Here is a 14,374-nt window from a genome sequence, read left to right as displayed (position 1 = left end):
GGTGCTTTATCCACTGCACCACCTAGCCACCCCCTCAATATATCTAATGTACTTTTGCTGACTAAAAGTGACTAAGATTCCTCTGGCAGTCTAGACAGATTTGGAGAAAATATTATTACATTTTCATGCCTAAAACTATGCCATAGATACGTGAAAGGTTGATGTTTTATGATGTATACAATAGCCTCAATATAAATAAATGGCAGATTACTTTTTTCCCTAAGTGATTTGGCATAATGGAAAAATTGCTGATTTTGAAGCGAGAGGAACTTAGTTTTGGAACCCAGTTCTACTACTACTGCCTGGGAAATCTTGGGCAAATCACAGCTATATAAACTCCTTTGAGGGTAGGGACTATGATTTTTTTTATCTTTAACTGTGGCAATCTTAGGATGTGTGTTTCTATATTTGTACAATGAAGACATTTCATTAGATAACCTCTAAAGTCCATTCTGATCTCTTAAACTGTAATCCTCTGTTTGAGTGTGTGTGTGTGTGTGCACACGCATGCGCACATGGGTTACCAAATTCCTAGAAGAGTTCCATACATATAGAAGGTATTTAATAAATGTTGCTGAAATAAAAGAATAATTACTGCACTTCTTTTCAGGGCAGTGATAAATTATAAAGGCACGATGAAAAAATAGATACTATTTTTTGGGTTTCTTTTGACTGGATAAATTTCATTCTATGCCATCAGTATTTAAACAAGAGGCCATGAAGTACAGCAGACAGTTAGGCTTAAAGTCAGAAAGAATTGGGTATAACTCTTACCTTAGATATTTTTCATTAAATAAAATGACCAAATATGGTTTACTGTGTGCTTCACAGGGCTCCCTCTTGACTGTACTAAGTCAGAAAAAGGTTGAGATCTAAAGTTAGAGCTCACTATATTGACAGAAAAAAAATCACATAACCTTTGCATAGTTAAAAAATATTGTTGCTCTTTTGCTTTCCTCTTCTGATATAAAAAGGATTTTTTAATATACAAAATCCTTTCCAAATTTTTCCACAAAAATTAGAAACACAACATACAAATTTCATTTGTCAACAGCCAGCTCATCTAATATAAAATTTGGCTGGAGGGGTAGGTGGAGAAAAGGTTTAAAAGGAAGCTTGTCACTAATTTTTTTTAAACCTGTGGGAAATTAACTTTTTTGAAAACAACTGCAAAGTCAAAACATTAACTGAACAAATTAAAATGTTAACAGGAGATATAGGTAGCTATTCAAGATTCTTTGTGACCTAATTTAACACTGCAGATATGGAAGACTGACATAAGAGCACTGAATCTTTCCTTCATTTTCAATTCTACTGAAGTGAACCAATCACTTACATGTAACATCCTCACTACACAGCTGGTTTAACAGAATGTTCCTGACTCAATTTTAAATAAAAAGGAGTAATGTCTAAAACTGTTGGCACAGAGACAACATTCTGAATCTAGGCCATATGAATGTCACTTCATTGTTGCTGCTAAAAGAAATAAGCTCAACTATAATCAAACCTTAGCCAGCACTGCATCAACTTTCTGCCAGCTAAGCAAGGCCTTAAAACCTGAATTACATGGCTCTAAGAGTTCAAGATAAAAAGTTAACATTTACCATTAGCACAAAGCATCCAAAAGTATGGTTTATAAAGCAAAGGGTGTATTATAACTGAAATTAACAAGAAATACAGGATATATTATGAGTGAAAACACCATCATTTTATTTCATTTGAGGAGTGAGGAAAAGTGTATTTTAAAATGTTAAAGTTCTGGGCAGCTAAGGGGTGCAGTGGATAGAGCACTGGCCCTGGAGTCAGGAGGACCTGAGTTCAAATTCAGTCTCAGACACTTAATTGCCTAGCTGTGTGACCTTGGGCAAGTCATTTAACCTCACTGCCTTAAATAAAAAAAATTATTTTAAAAAATGTACAAGTTCTCAAAGGATTAGACATGCTAATTGGTCACAATTTGAAATATAAATCGAATTTTCACTAAGGTCTGCTCAAGATAATAAATTATGGATTCAGTAACATCCTACTGTCATCAAGGTATCTTTCTATGCATTATAGTTTCAGTAATACATCCCATGATATTTTAAATGTCAGATATTATTAAATAAGACAATGAAAGTTTTAGTTCCCTTAATTCACAAAGAATATACCGAAGACTATAGAAGCATAGTTGTAAATAGCATTTTTTGCTCCATGGGGAGATGACAAGAAAGACACTGGGGAAAAACTAACCTGACTTAGCTGCTTGGGTAAAGCAGCTCCCAGGAATTCATATTTTAACCAATTATTCTACGTACTGGGCATAGTTGTTTATATACAGCTAAATTAGAGAAGTACTACAAAGATGTCAGTGTCCTCTCAATGTCTTGTCTTTGGGAAAGACAAAAATCATTCCTTAATTACTGCATTTTGAATAGCAGCCTCTAAACTCTCTTTTATCTCTAGATGCTATCATTGTACTCATTTTACAGATGAGGCAAGTGGAGCTGAAAAAGATTAGGTGACTTGCCCAGGGATACACAGCTCCTCCTCCTGAAATGAAAGAGTAAGATGAAAGATGTTTGTCATTCATTCTTGAAGAAGACCACAACAACAAAGAGGTGATGCCATGACAAGCACATGAATTCGATTTGAGTAAGGAGGGGTGGACAACTGGAGATGGCCCTGGATGTGAGGCAGTCAGGTAAAGTGTCTTGCCCAAGGTCACACAGCTAATAAGAGTCAAGTATCTGAGGCTAGATTCAAATTCCTGTTCTCCTGACTTCTAAGACCAGTGCTCTACTCACTGTGCCATCTAGCTGCCCAAGATGATAGAATCAAATGCAGTGTTAACAGTATTAAAGATCTCAAAGTCCTGGCAGAATCAGGTAACACGGATTGTGCCCTTAGATATTTCACTACCTAACTTTAAAATGTTGGGCCAGTCAACTAAATCTCCTGGGACTTCATTTTCCACTTCTGTAAAATGAAGGGGGTGGGTCTTGGAAAGGTCTCTTCCTCTCAAGACTTTTTTTGTTTCTATTAATCCCCTTCTTCAACTATGTCTTTCTTTATGAGTCAGTTTAGGGGCAGCTAGGTGACTCAGTGGACAGAACACCAGGCTGGAATCAGGAGGACCTGAGTTCAAATCTGACCTGAGACACATAATAATTACCTAGCTGTGTGACCTTGGGCAAGTCACTTAACTCCACTGCCTTGCACCCTCACCCAAATAAGGAGTCAGCTTAAATCTTTCAACCTTCAAAGGTTTTCTTGTTCATTCTTTTTACACTGGGAAAAATGAAGCTGTCAATAGTTTGTTCATCTCATATTCCATCTAAAAGCCCTTTTACATCTTTAGCTATCCTATCTTCTACTTAGAAAATAATCCCTTCTCTTTGATTAAAGTCAATGACTATTTGTACCCTTAATTCCTTCCCCTCCCATCTTTTCCAAAAATTTTCCTTCCTCTTTCTTCCTCAAATCTTCTCTCCTCTCTAATCTCTCCTTATATTCTGTCTGGCTCCTTATCCATTGCCTATTCCATAATTCAAAACCTTCCCCTTGCCCACCATCCCTTTTGGACCTCTCCTCTGTCTTTTCACTAAAACTCACTACTCACTGCTTATATAATCACTTCTCTGCTCTCCATTTATCACCCATTAGCACTTTGGCTTCCAACTTCCACCCCTGGATTAAGCTTTCTCTTCCTAAAGTTAGAGACTATCTCTTAACTCCATTTTTCCATCTCTCTGACCTCCTTTCATTCAGTTCTTGACAACTTGTGACAATCATGCCCCACCCTCAACCTTCTTTGGCTTCTGTACCACTGTTCCCTGGAATGGAATGGGAAAATAATTACTAATGCATTCCCTGTGCCAGACATTGCTCATGAGATACAAAGATTACTAACAAGACAGCCTCGACCTCTCCTTGGAGAAAGCAGCATACATAGAAAAGGGGTACTGTGAAGATGAACAATTCAGAACTCTCCTACAGCCTCTATCCTTTATTCTCTCTAGATGCTATCTCTAGGCATTTAAACCCCAAATGCAGCTGGAGTGCTTCTGTGGTTTCATCACTAGTCCTGAATCGTCAACTGACAACCTCTCCCCATGGATATACTATCAGTATCTCAAATTCAACATGAAACTCTTGACATTCATCTTCAAAACTCAGTCCATCCAATTCTCCTAGTCCTATGACTACATCAGCATCCTTGCAGTCAGGTTCTTATCCTTAATTATCCCTGATCATTTTTTCTTCCAATCATTTTAAGGTTTCCAAAGCATCATCCATAAATATTATTGAATTTAGTACTCATATCCCTTCTCATTTCTTAAGATCATAATCTTCCTTTAAGATGCAGTTCAGAGGCCACATTCTTATGGGACCTGTACAAAGGCTCCAATTATTGGCACTCTCTTCCACTTCAAAATATTCCTTTCTAGAGAGGATAAGCTCTTTTAAAGGCAGGGACTTTAAATTTTTGGGTTTTTTTTCTTCTCAAAGTAAAAGCATAGTATTTTGAATACAGTAGGCATTTGATGTCTTTTAAATTTAAATCCAGAAACTTGCCCTTAAATTGATTTCAACAGATAGCTTAATCTCTGAATGTCTCAATTTAGTGTTGCCTAGTAGTTTTATTTTTATTTATTAAATTGTCAAACTTTTTGAAGGAAAGTTCCATATTTCAAATTTATCTTTCTTTTCCAGTTTATCATTTTACAAAAGTAACTACATAGTGAATATTTATTTTAAAATATTTGCTCCTTAGAAATACTAATTGTTATTATCTTGAAATTTAAAGGCCCAATCTTTGTACAAATAAATAACTGCAGTTAAATGGAGATGAAGATAATATTCATTTATTTTATGAGGAACAGTAAAACCTGGTCACTGGCCAACTGGTTTTTATTTAAAAAAAACTTTATAATTAACTATATCTCTTTTAACATTATCTAAAAAATCTAAAAGAGCTAATTTATCTTCAGAAAGTGAGTAATGTCACACATGTTTAAGTACAATAGGGACTCCCAAAATAAATTTTTATGCTTTAATACCTAAATAAAAACTTTATCACAGTCTTTTTTGATCCATTTATTTTTAAAATGTCAAAAAAAACCAGATTAGGAAACAGCATGAATTAAAGTCTGATGTGCAATGGCTACAGTGCTGGACTCGGAGTTAAGAAGTCCTTAGTTCAGATTCTGCCTCTGATATTTCTCCTGTCTATGCCACAAAGGACAAATACATAACTTCCCTCAGATTCCCCAGCTACAGAATGGTCCTATCTCACAGGGTGGTTGTCAGGGTTAAATGAGATGTTCAATACAAAATGCTCTGCAAACTTTAAAGAGCTGTAAAAATAGTAGCTATTATGTCACTGATGGTTTCAATAATCTTATAGAAAGTAATTAATACATTTAGGAATATTGAAACAATCATAAAACCACACAGAAAACACCTAAATATAAATAAATACTGAGATAAGAATGGACCTGTTTTCACTGTACAAGACAATTGTCTCCAAAGGTAGCAGCCACAGCCTGACTTCCAGTGCATATCATTGTCCCAATAAGATGGGAAAATAACAGTCAGTCATGGGCTTTTTGTCCTTCATAATTACAACCAGTCTTTATTTCCCGGTGTTCCCCCAAACTATTGCTGTGCAAGCTCCCAACTTCCTCCCTTCTAAGGCTGGAGTTAGCTTATGACAGCAGTTAGCTTACCTACTACCCAAAGCAAGAGCAAGTGCAGAATCATTAGGGCCCCCAACAATTCTTCCCTGAAGAGGGTGGTTCTGTGTTCTGATTCACTGCCAAACTCTCTCCCATTTTCACTTTGGAGTGGACAAAGGGTAAGGGAACAAGCATTTTTATCAATCACCTACTTGGGCCAGGCCATGTGCAAAGGATTTTACAAATAATTTTAAGAGGCTACTATGTGCCAGGAACTCCTATTATCTCAATTGATCCTTCCAGCCACCCTGGGAGTTACAGCTATTTTCATTTTTACAGCTGAGGAAACAGAATAGAGGTTGTTGATTTGCCCAGGATCTGTCCCTCCCTACCCCCCCCCCCCCAAAAGTGCCTGAGCTCAGCTTGTGCAGAGTCCTAGCTCAGAGCTCTGTCCACTGAACTACCTGGCAGCCAATGTATAGACATGGATGAATTAGAAGTTTATTCCCCCACCCAAAACCCCCATCTATCTTCTAAACTTCCCTGTTCATTTCAGGACATCTTCATCTCCTCAATCTCATGTAGATCTCACTGCTACCACCCCTCATCCCCCCGCCCTTTTTCTCTACCACCCTAGGTGACTTAGGCCCTTCTCACTCTGATAGCCTCCTACTTGGTTTCTCTGCCTTAGGTCTTCTTCCTTTTGTCATTCTCCATACAGATGCCCAAGTATTTTTCCTAAAGCACAAGTATGATCATGTCACCTTTCTTGTGAAGTTTTCAGTGGCTCCCTACTGAGTATAGAATCAAATATTTCATCTTCATCTCTGGCTTTGACATTTCTACTACTATACACACACACACACATATACATATATTTTTCTAAATAACTACAAACATATCAAGTGTGTGCTGAAAAATATTTTACTGACTGGAATAATCAACAATGTTGGAAATTACTGTTAATAAGAACTCCCCATGAAGACATCTCCTCTGTCAATAGATAGGCACCTTGGGCTCATCAACTTAACAATTTTAAAAGTTGTCTAATCTAAGAGGGTTAGTGACTTGCCCAGGATCAGATAGCCAATATGTGTTGGAAAGAACATTCTCAAGATACTCTGAATTATACACTTCCCCCTTAAATCCCAAGTTCCTTCAGAGCAGACTGGGGTTTGGGCTTTTCCCCTGTGTCCCCCAAGTTTAGCCTATTGCTACTGCTGACACACAGCAAGCACTTAATAAGTACTTTCTTGACTTGTCTTGATTTGACTTGTCTCTATTTCTGTGCCAACTATAAAAATAAATTTAAAAAATCATTTAAAAAATTTAATGGATAAGTCTATTTTGATAAATTGTGGGTTTCATTTCAATTTCAATTTTAAAAATGACAATATTTTGTCAAGAAGTTTCTCAATTTTTCTTAATATTTCTATTACTTTTAATTTAACATTCTACTTATGCATTGATACAATAAAAGAAATCTAAGGAAACAATTTTTAGGTTATCTTGAATAAAACTCTTCAAACTTTCTCTAAATTAAACCAACACTGGGTAATAATCAGTATGGCTACCATCCTGTGAAAAATGTGGAAACAGGTCAAGAGATATCCCCAATAAATAAGTAAACAGAATTCCTCATATCACTGAATAAAACTTAATCTGAATTGACAATGTGGGGTTTTTCCAATGTGAACATTACTTGCTTATTAATACTAAGCTTCAATAAAGAAATATGTTGTTCCCAAGTAAAACTAAAAGAAATCAGTTTTTAAATTAAGTCTATCATATTACATTTATTTACCCAGTTACATGCTGCACAGTTGGAAATGAAGAGGACTGGGTTCTAATTTGAGCTCTCCACTTGAGTGACCTTGGAAAAGTCATTTAATCTTTTAATATCTCCATTTTCTCTGTGTCAAAGAGAAATTAATGCTTCTACTACATACTTTACAGGATGTGGGGAGAATTCCAACAATAAACAAATAAACAAGCAAGTAAATAAAGAACCCTAGAAATAACTTCCATTATGTGGGAAAATACCTAAGAAGAAAAGCTCTAATTGAAGGTACTAAGCAAAAACACAATTGGTAGAGGTCCTGCAACATATAGAATTGAGTAATCTAAGAATAAGATAATCATTAAGTAACATTGATTTTATTGGATCAAATGAAAAATGAAGTTTTATTCATATATATATATATATAATATTTTAAATATGTCATTCCTTTCTGGACTATCATTTCTATCTATGAAAATTATTATCATTCAAATTACAAAATGAAAGAAAAAAGTTATGTAAATTATATTAATTATTCAATTCCTGCACATAATTGATTTTGCTTCTAAAGAACAGTTAGTACTGAGAGAACTATGGAATAGTACCAGTATCAGATAACTCTGCAGAGACCTGGGTCGGTCACTTTTTTTTTAATCTCCTTTTACTCTTGGCCCAAGCTTACAAAGAACTTTGCCAGAAACAAAGTAATTAAAAAAGAAAAACAAAAAGGTACCTCTTTTTTAAATAAAAGAACCTTAACTTTTCCACTCTATAATATGGCATGTCTATAAGAAGCTCAGAATATGTTTTCTATAATATATCATATCAAGTTTTATTAATATTATTCATAAAAGATTATTTTTTCAATAGCTTTTATTCCATTCCTGTCGGGTTTACAGAATTAGCATGCAAAAATGGCAATGACACTAAAACATTTATCTCAATGAGAAGCACATATACTTACAGCTACTGCTCCAAGACTTTAATAGGGACTTTAAACTAATTTCAAAAAACACTGAATCTTGTAGGCTCAACATTATGTCTCAGTCAACAGCTACAACAAAAGCAGTGGCAGCAGCGGCGGCAGCAATGGTTGTGTTGGTCTGGCTGGTCAAACTGTTAGTCCCTTCTTTGCTCACAGGCAGCAGAGTTTTGGCCCACTGGATCGCTGTTTCATTACCATGCAGTCTCTGAGTGACGCACAACTATAGTAGAAACACTGCTGAATGCAGATGACTATCCAGGAAGAATAAAAGCTTACAACTTTATTGTAAGCACCCTGAAGGACACCCTCACCTTTACTTATGCAGAGGCATAAACTGCAGAGACTGTCTTCTGGTTGCTATTTTGTTAGCAGTTTTAAGAGGCAGTTTCTGAAGTGCCTTTCAGGATAGTCCATGTTGTTAGTAAACATAAAAGGGTGGAGCTCTGCACTGCCAACTTCAACTTATTTCAGAAGCTCTAATTGCTTTACAAATAAAAATGAATTTGCACTTGGCACAAGATTTTCAAGCAGATCGTCTTAAATAGTTGATCAAAGGAGTAGCATTTTATTCCAAACAGACCTTCATTTCAGGAATGCTACTCCTCTAGCTGGTCTTTTAGTAGGATGTTCCATCCAAGGCTCCAAATACCGACTGGTAAGCACTGACTTGTCAGCATGCTTATGATGATGCAGAGTACGTCATCTCACTAAATCCACTAAAGATAATGCTGGCTAATGGAATGAGAAGATGATGTAATGAACATGGATGCTCTAAGCTTCTATCTGCTCTCTAAAACTGCCTCAGCTCAGAGCAAAGTTTGTTCCTGCCTCTTATAACTTATATCTCATTTCATAAGTAAAATATATATAAACTCAGAAATAGATAACTATATAATAACTTTAAAAGATAGTTCTTTTACTCAATATGATTTTTTGTAAAAACATTTTATTTGAAATAAAGTAATAATTACAATCCATTTAAAAGAATCTTTTATATATCTTTCATGTAAAAATAAAAAGAGGTAGGTTTATAATGGGAGTTTCGTGAGATATTAGAAATATCACTAAATTTAGAACCTGAAGACCTAAGTGACTATTCACTAAACTCCACACTTTAAAAGAGAAGTAAAAAGAGTATCTTTGGTTACATGAAATTTATATGGTAAGGAAAAGGATAATCATTTTCACTGAAGTTTTACAATGGCCTTCTTTATGCTTGATTGCATTACCCAACTATTATGCCACAAACATACAAAAAAGTTCAAACCATTACCCACCTATGAAAGTAAAGATTCACTATTCAACATTGGAGGGAGGGGCAGTGTGTTGATTGGTTTTTAGGAAACTGAGGCACAGGGCATTTAAATGACTTTATCCAGAGTTACACATTTGGGAAGTTAAATGAGGTCAGAGTTGGATTAAAGTCTTACAGACTTTATTCACTGTACCACTTTGCTGCCTCACTATTTATGGTTAAGTTGGTATTTCTGTTCTATATTGACTACAAAGGGCTACAACACAATCAGAACAACCACAGATTGAAAGGAAGAAAAAAAAGTATTTCAAGTACCTTTCATTAAGGGTCCAAGCTATCAACACCTAAAAGAAATAATTTCCAAAATCCATAGCTCAAAAGAGAAGTCAAAGGATAATTCTCAAACAAATAACTGCTAACTACAAGCAACTTTATAAAGGAATGTTCCAATCACTAATAAGAGACATGAAACAACCTAAGGTTTCACCTGATGTTCAATTAAAAAGATAAATATGATAAAAGTCAAGAATAGTCAGTAGATTGGGAAAGATTGAGAAAATGAAGACACACTGGGGCATTATTGGTAGAGTTGTAGATTGGTACAACCATTCTGGAAAATAATATGAATATATGTAAATAAAATAAACTGCCTGAAACTCTGTAATTAAGACTGAGAGATTCAACTCCACTGTTAGGTAGATACTCCAAAAAGATCATTGACAAAAAGAATTCCATATACACTAAAATTTTATATGTTAAAAAAAAACTGGAAACAAAGTAAATGCTCACTAGGAAGTGGATAAATGGTGGTTTTAAAAATAAAAAAAAACTACTATGTTTTAAGAACTGAGAAGTACATTAAATACAAAGAAATCTATAGGAAAGAAAGACAATATACAGAGGAAAAAATATACACAATGAATACACAGCAATGTAAACAGAAAAGCTAACCAAAAAACTAAACATCTTGAAACTGAAATGAACAAGTTGGCTACAATTAACAGATAGTGAGAAGACATTTTCCCTTTCTCCTCTATCAAGAGCTATATGGGAAATGCCACATGTGTAGATCATTGCATATAACATCAATTTTTTTTGATGTTGATCAGTTTTCCTGAACTTTTCTCTTTTTTCTCTTTTTGTAGCAAAAAAAGGGACATTATTTTAAAAGGCTTAATCAGCACTTTTAACTTCAATTTGATATAGTCTCTTTTATCTATTCTATTTTCATGAAACAGGATATTTTAAAAAAAATGACACAGAAATGACATGAACTACATTTTCAAGTTTACCTTAAAACTTATATGCAATGAAATGTCCCATGGAGGAAAAATAAAATAGGATTTATTAGATGAAACAAACTTTCAAACTGTATGCAGGCCAACCCCTACATAAAAATATACAGGCATATATAAAAATAGCTTAGTATCTGGTTTTTGGAAACTATTTTATGTAGCATCTATCAGATAAATCGAAAAAAGTAAAGAATGAAATAGATAAGTAGAACAGTTTCAAATAGCCATCACAAGCATTACATTAATGGTAAAAAGAAATGATTAACCCCTCAAAATTCTTCTGTCTTTCATCACCTACCACCACTATCTTATTAACAGTTTAACACCTACACAAACACACACATATACCTCTACCTATCTTTTTTTTTTTTTTTTGGTTAAGTGGCTTGCCCAAGGCCACATGGCTAGGTAATTATTAAATGTCTGAGACCAGATTTGAACTCAGGTACTCCTGACTCCAGGGCCGGTGCTCTATCCACTGTGCCACCTAGCTGCCCCCTCTACCTACTACATTAGAAGAACTTTCTGGAAAATCAAGTATCCATTCTGAATGCTTTTTGAATTGTTCCATCGTGTCCAATTCATCATGACCTCATTAAGGGTATTTGTGGCAAAGATACTGGAGTGATTTGATATACTTTCTCCAGTATGTACTATTTTATAGATGAGGAAACTGTGGAAAACAGGGTTAAGTGACTTTTTACAAGGTCACACAGTTAATACATATTGAGGCAAACTTTGATCTCAGGGATATAGATCTTCCTAGCTTCAGGCCAGGAACTCTATCCACTGTACCACCTTCTATCCACTGTATGTAAAACCTAGCTGCCTGCTTTTTTAATTGCCTAGTTACCAATTCTATATCTAATATTAAATAATGAACTACTTTCTCATTCCTCAAAAAAATGTTACACTGAGAATAAAAATCCAGAGCAGATCCAAGTCCATTAGATCAGCAAAATCACCAAAATTACCAAAAGCCAACAACAGTCACTATTGTGGACATGACTCTAAGTTGCTGCTTTTGTTCTCATACAGCTAAAATGAGAGGAAGAGAAGCATAAGTTTTTTTAAAAAGCAAAACAAAAGCAGCGAAGTTTTCTAACATATAGACTATTTAACCTCACACTGGCTCAGGCAACTCTCTAAGAAGTTGCAATTTGGTCTGGGAGAAAGAGAGAAATGAGAGGAGAAAAAGGTAAAGGTGAGAGGGGATGTATTCTGGAATGAGCCATCTCCAGTCGCTCTGATCTATATCTTGCCACTGGAACCAAATGGCTCTGGAGATGAAAGTCTGTCTTTGCACAGTCCTCTCTTATTTAAATCCAGTTCACTTGTATGTCATGGCATTACCTCCTTGATGTCATGGTCCTCCTCAAGAACGAAGAACAAAAAAAATAACAAGAATGAAATTAGTAGATTCGCTGTCATCTTAAAAAACAAAACTCTCATTTAAACTTACTGTCTTTTGGGGACGGCTAGGTGGCGCAGTGGATAGAGCACCGGCCCTGGAGTCAGGAGTACCTGAGTTCAAATCTGGCCTCAGACACTTAATAATAATAATTACCTAGCTGTGTGGCCTTGGGCAAGCACTTAACCCCATTTGCCTTGCAAAAATCTAAAAAAACAAAAAACAAAAAACAAACTTACTGTCTTTTTTTGCATTGTAAAAGTTTTTTTTTAATTTGGAGTTAGAAAGGGCTTCAAGGGTCAATGAGTCAAAATTAGAACCTCAAGATTTGAAAGGAATATCAGAAAGGGATCTAGCCCAACTGTAAATGATTAATAATGCCTTTCTATCATAATATATAGTTCATCCATTCTTATCTCAAAAGCCCCAAATGAATGAAGAGAAGTCCATTACCTCCCAAGGTAACCTATTATATTTGGGGTTCATTCAAACTTTAGAGAATTTTTTCCCTTTACATCATCTAACTTTGTCTTGACAGTTTTTACCCTGGTTTTTAGGTATGCTCTATGGGGTGAAACAGGACAAATCTAATCTCAAATGGAAGTCACTATAACTGCTTTCTTCAAAGAACAGTTGTTATAGACATAAATATAACCTAAAACTATACAGTTTAAGTAAAATGTTATGAGAATAATGTCTTGGGAAATATTACATAGTTTGTAATGTAGATTTGGATGTAGAATCTACTCCAGACTGTTAATTTAATAGTGATATTTACTATTGTAAAATTTATCTAAATTTTATTTTCAAGCTTCATTTTCCCAGAATTTCAGTTTATTTTTTTTAAAGCAAAATCAAGTTTAAAAAAGGCAGAAATATTATGCTTTGATCTACATTCATATTCTACAAGTTTTTCCTCTGGATATGGATGGCATTTTCTATCACAGATTTTTTAGAAGTGTCTTTGATCACTGTATTGCTGAGAAGAGCCGAGTTTATTATAGTTGATCATCCCACAATGTTGCTGTTAAGATATACAATGTTCTTCCTCCTGGTTCTGCCCACTTTAGTTAGCATCAGGTCATGTAAGTCTTTCCAGATTTTTCTGAAATCTGCCTGCTCAATGATTCTAATAGAGCAATAATATTCCATTATATACATGTACCACAAATTGTTCAGCTATTGATCAATTAGTGAATATTGCCTCAATTTCTAATTCTTTGCCAATCCAAAAGAGCTATTATTAATATTCTTGTACATGTAGGTCTTTTCCCCTTTTTTTGTGATCTCAATTTTAACTCTAAGAATTTTGTAAAAATCTTTTTTATTCTTTCATAAACTAATCTTATATTGTGCATTAAATTAGGAGTCACATAAGAAAGTGAACAATAAAAGAGAAGAGGGGCTGGGAAAGATGCTATATAGATTTTTAGCAGGCCAGAACTCAATTTTCCATCTTTTTTTTTTTTAACAACTAAAATCTTTTAAAGTATTTCCTGACACAACTAGGATGATGAGGTAATGACAGAGGGCATTTATTTATGTTTTAAAGTTAACAAAACACTTAATCCTTATAGAATCTTCTGAGGTACACATTACAACATTAGGATCAGCAACATGCATATGAGGAAATAGTCTCAGAAGTTAGTCTTGTAGAGTTCTTTCCTCCATACCAAGATATACTTTAAAAACAAGATGAAAATCCATTAGGTTTCAGGTTGTTTCATGTAGTCTTTCTGCTATTTCAAAAATCATTTCTCATTTCTCAATCAATGGGTATCCACTGCCATAGTTCTTTACCAGTACCAACAAGATGCCCATTCAGTAGGAAAATGGCTAAACAAATTGTTGTACATGAATGAAATGAAATATCAATTACTGTACCATAATAAATAGTGCATACTTGGAATGGGGAAGCATGGTAAGATTTATATGAATCTGTATAAAGTGAAGCAGAATCAAGAAAAAACATGCAAGGACTATGAGAT

General features: G+C 34.8%; 1 protein-coding gene across 17 annotated transcripts in view; it reads right to left on the bottom strand.

The window, feature by feature from the left end:
* The window catches only part of FRYL (FRY like transcription coactivator), a 283,659-nt gene that overhangs the window by 172,300 nt on the left and 96,985 nt on the right, over nt 1–14,374 (bottom strand). Inside the window, exon 1 of one of the 17 annotated variants that reach the window (XM_074229486.1) lies at nt 8,405–9,376. The exons of 14 other annotated variants lie outside the window; for them this stretch is intronic. In XM_074229486.1, the coding sequence (XP_074085587.1) occupies nt 8,405–8,477 (73 nt within the window). In that variant the 5' untranslated portion in view covers nt 8,478–9,376. Of the gene's footprint in view, nt 1–8,404; nt 9,377–14,374 lie in introns of those variants that run through there. 2 more of the 17 variants (XM_074229494.1, XM_074229495.1) reach the window with 2 other exon arrangements.

Source organism: Macrotis lagotis, chromosome 3 (genome assembly GCF_037893015.1).
Source record: "Macrotis lagotis isolate mMagLag1 chromosome 3, bilby.v1.9.chrom.fasta, whole genome shotgun sequence".
Classification (NCBI taxonomy): Eukaryota; Metazoa; Chordata; class Mammalia; order Peramelemorphia; family Peramelidae; genus Macrotis; species Macrotis lagotis.
This window is presented reverse-complemented; position numbering and strand designations above follow the sequence as displayed.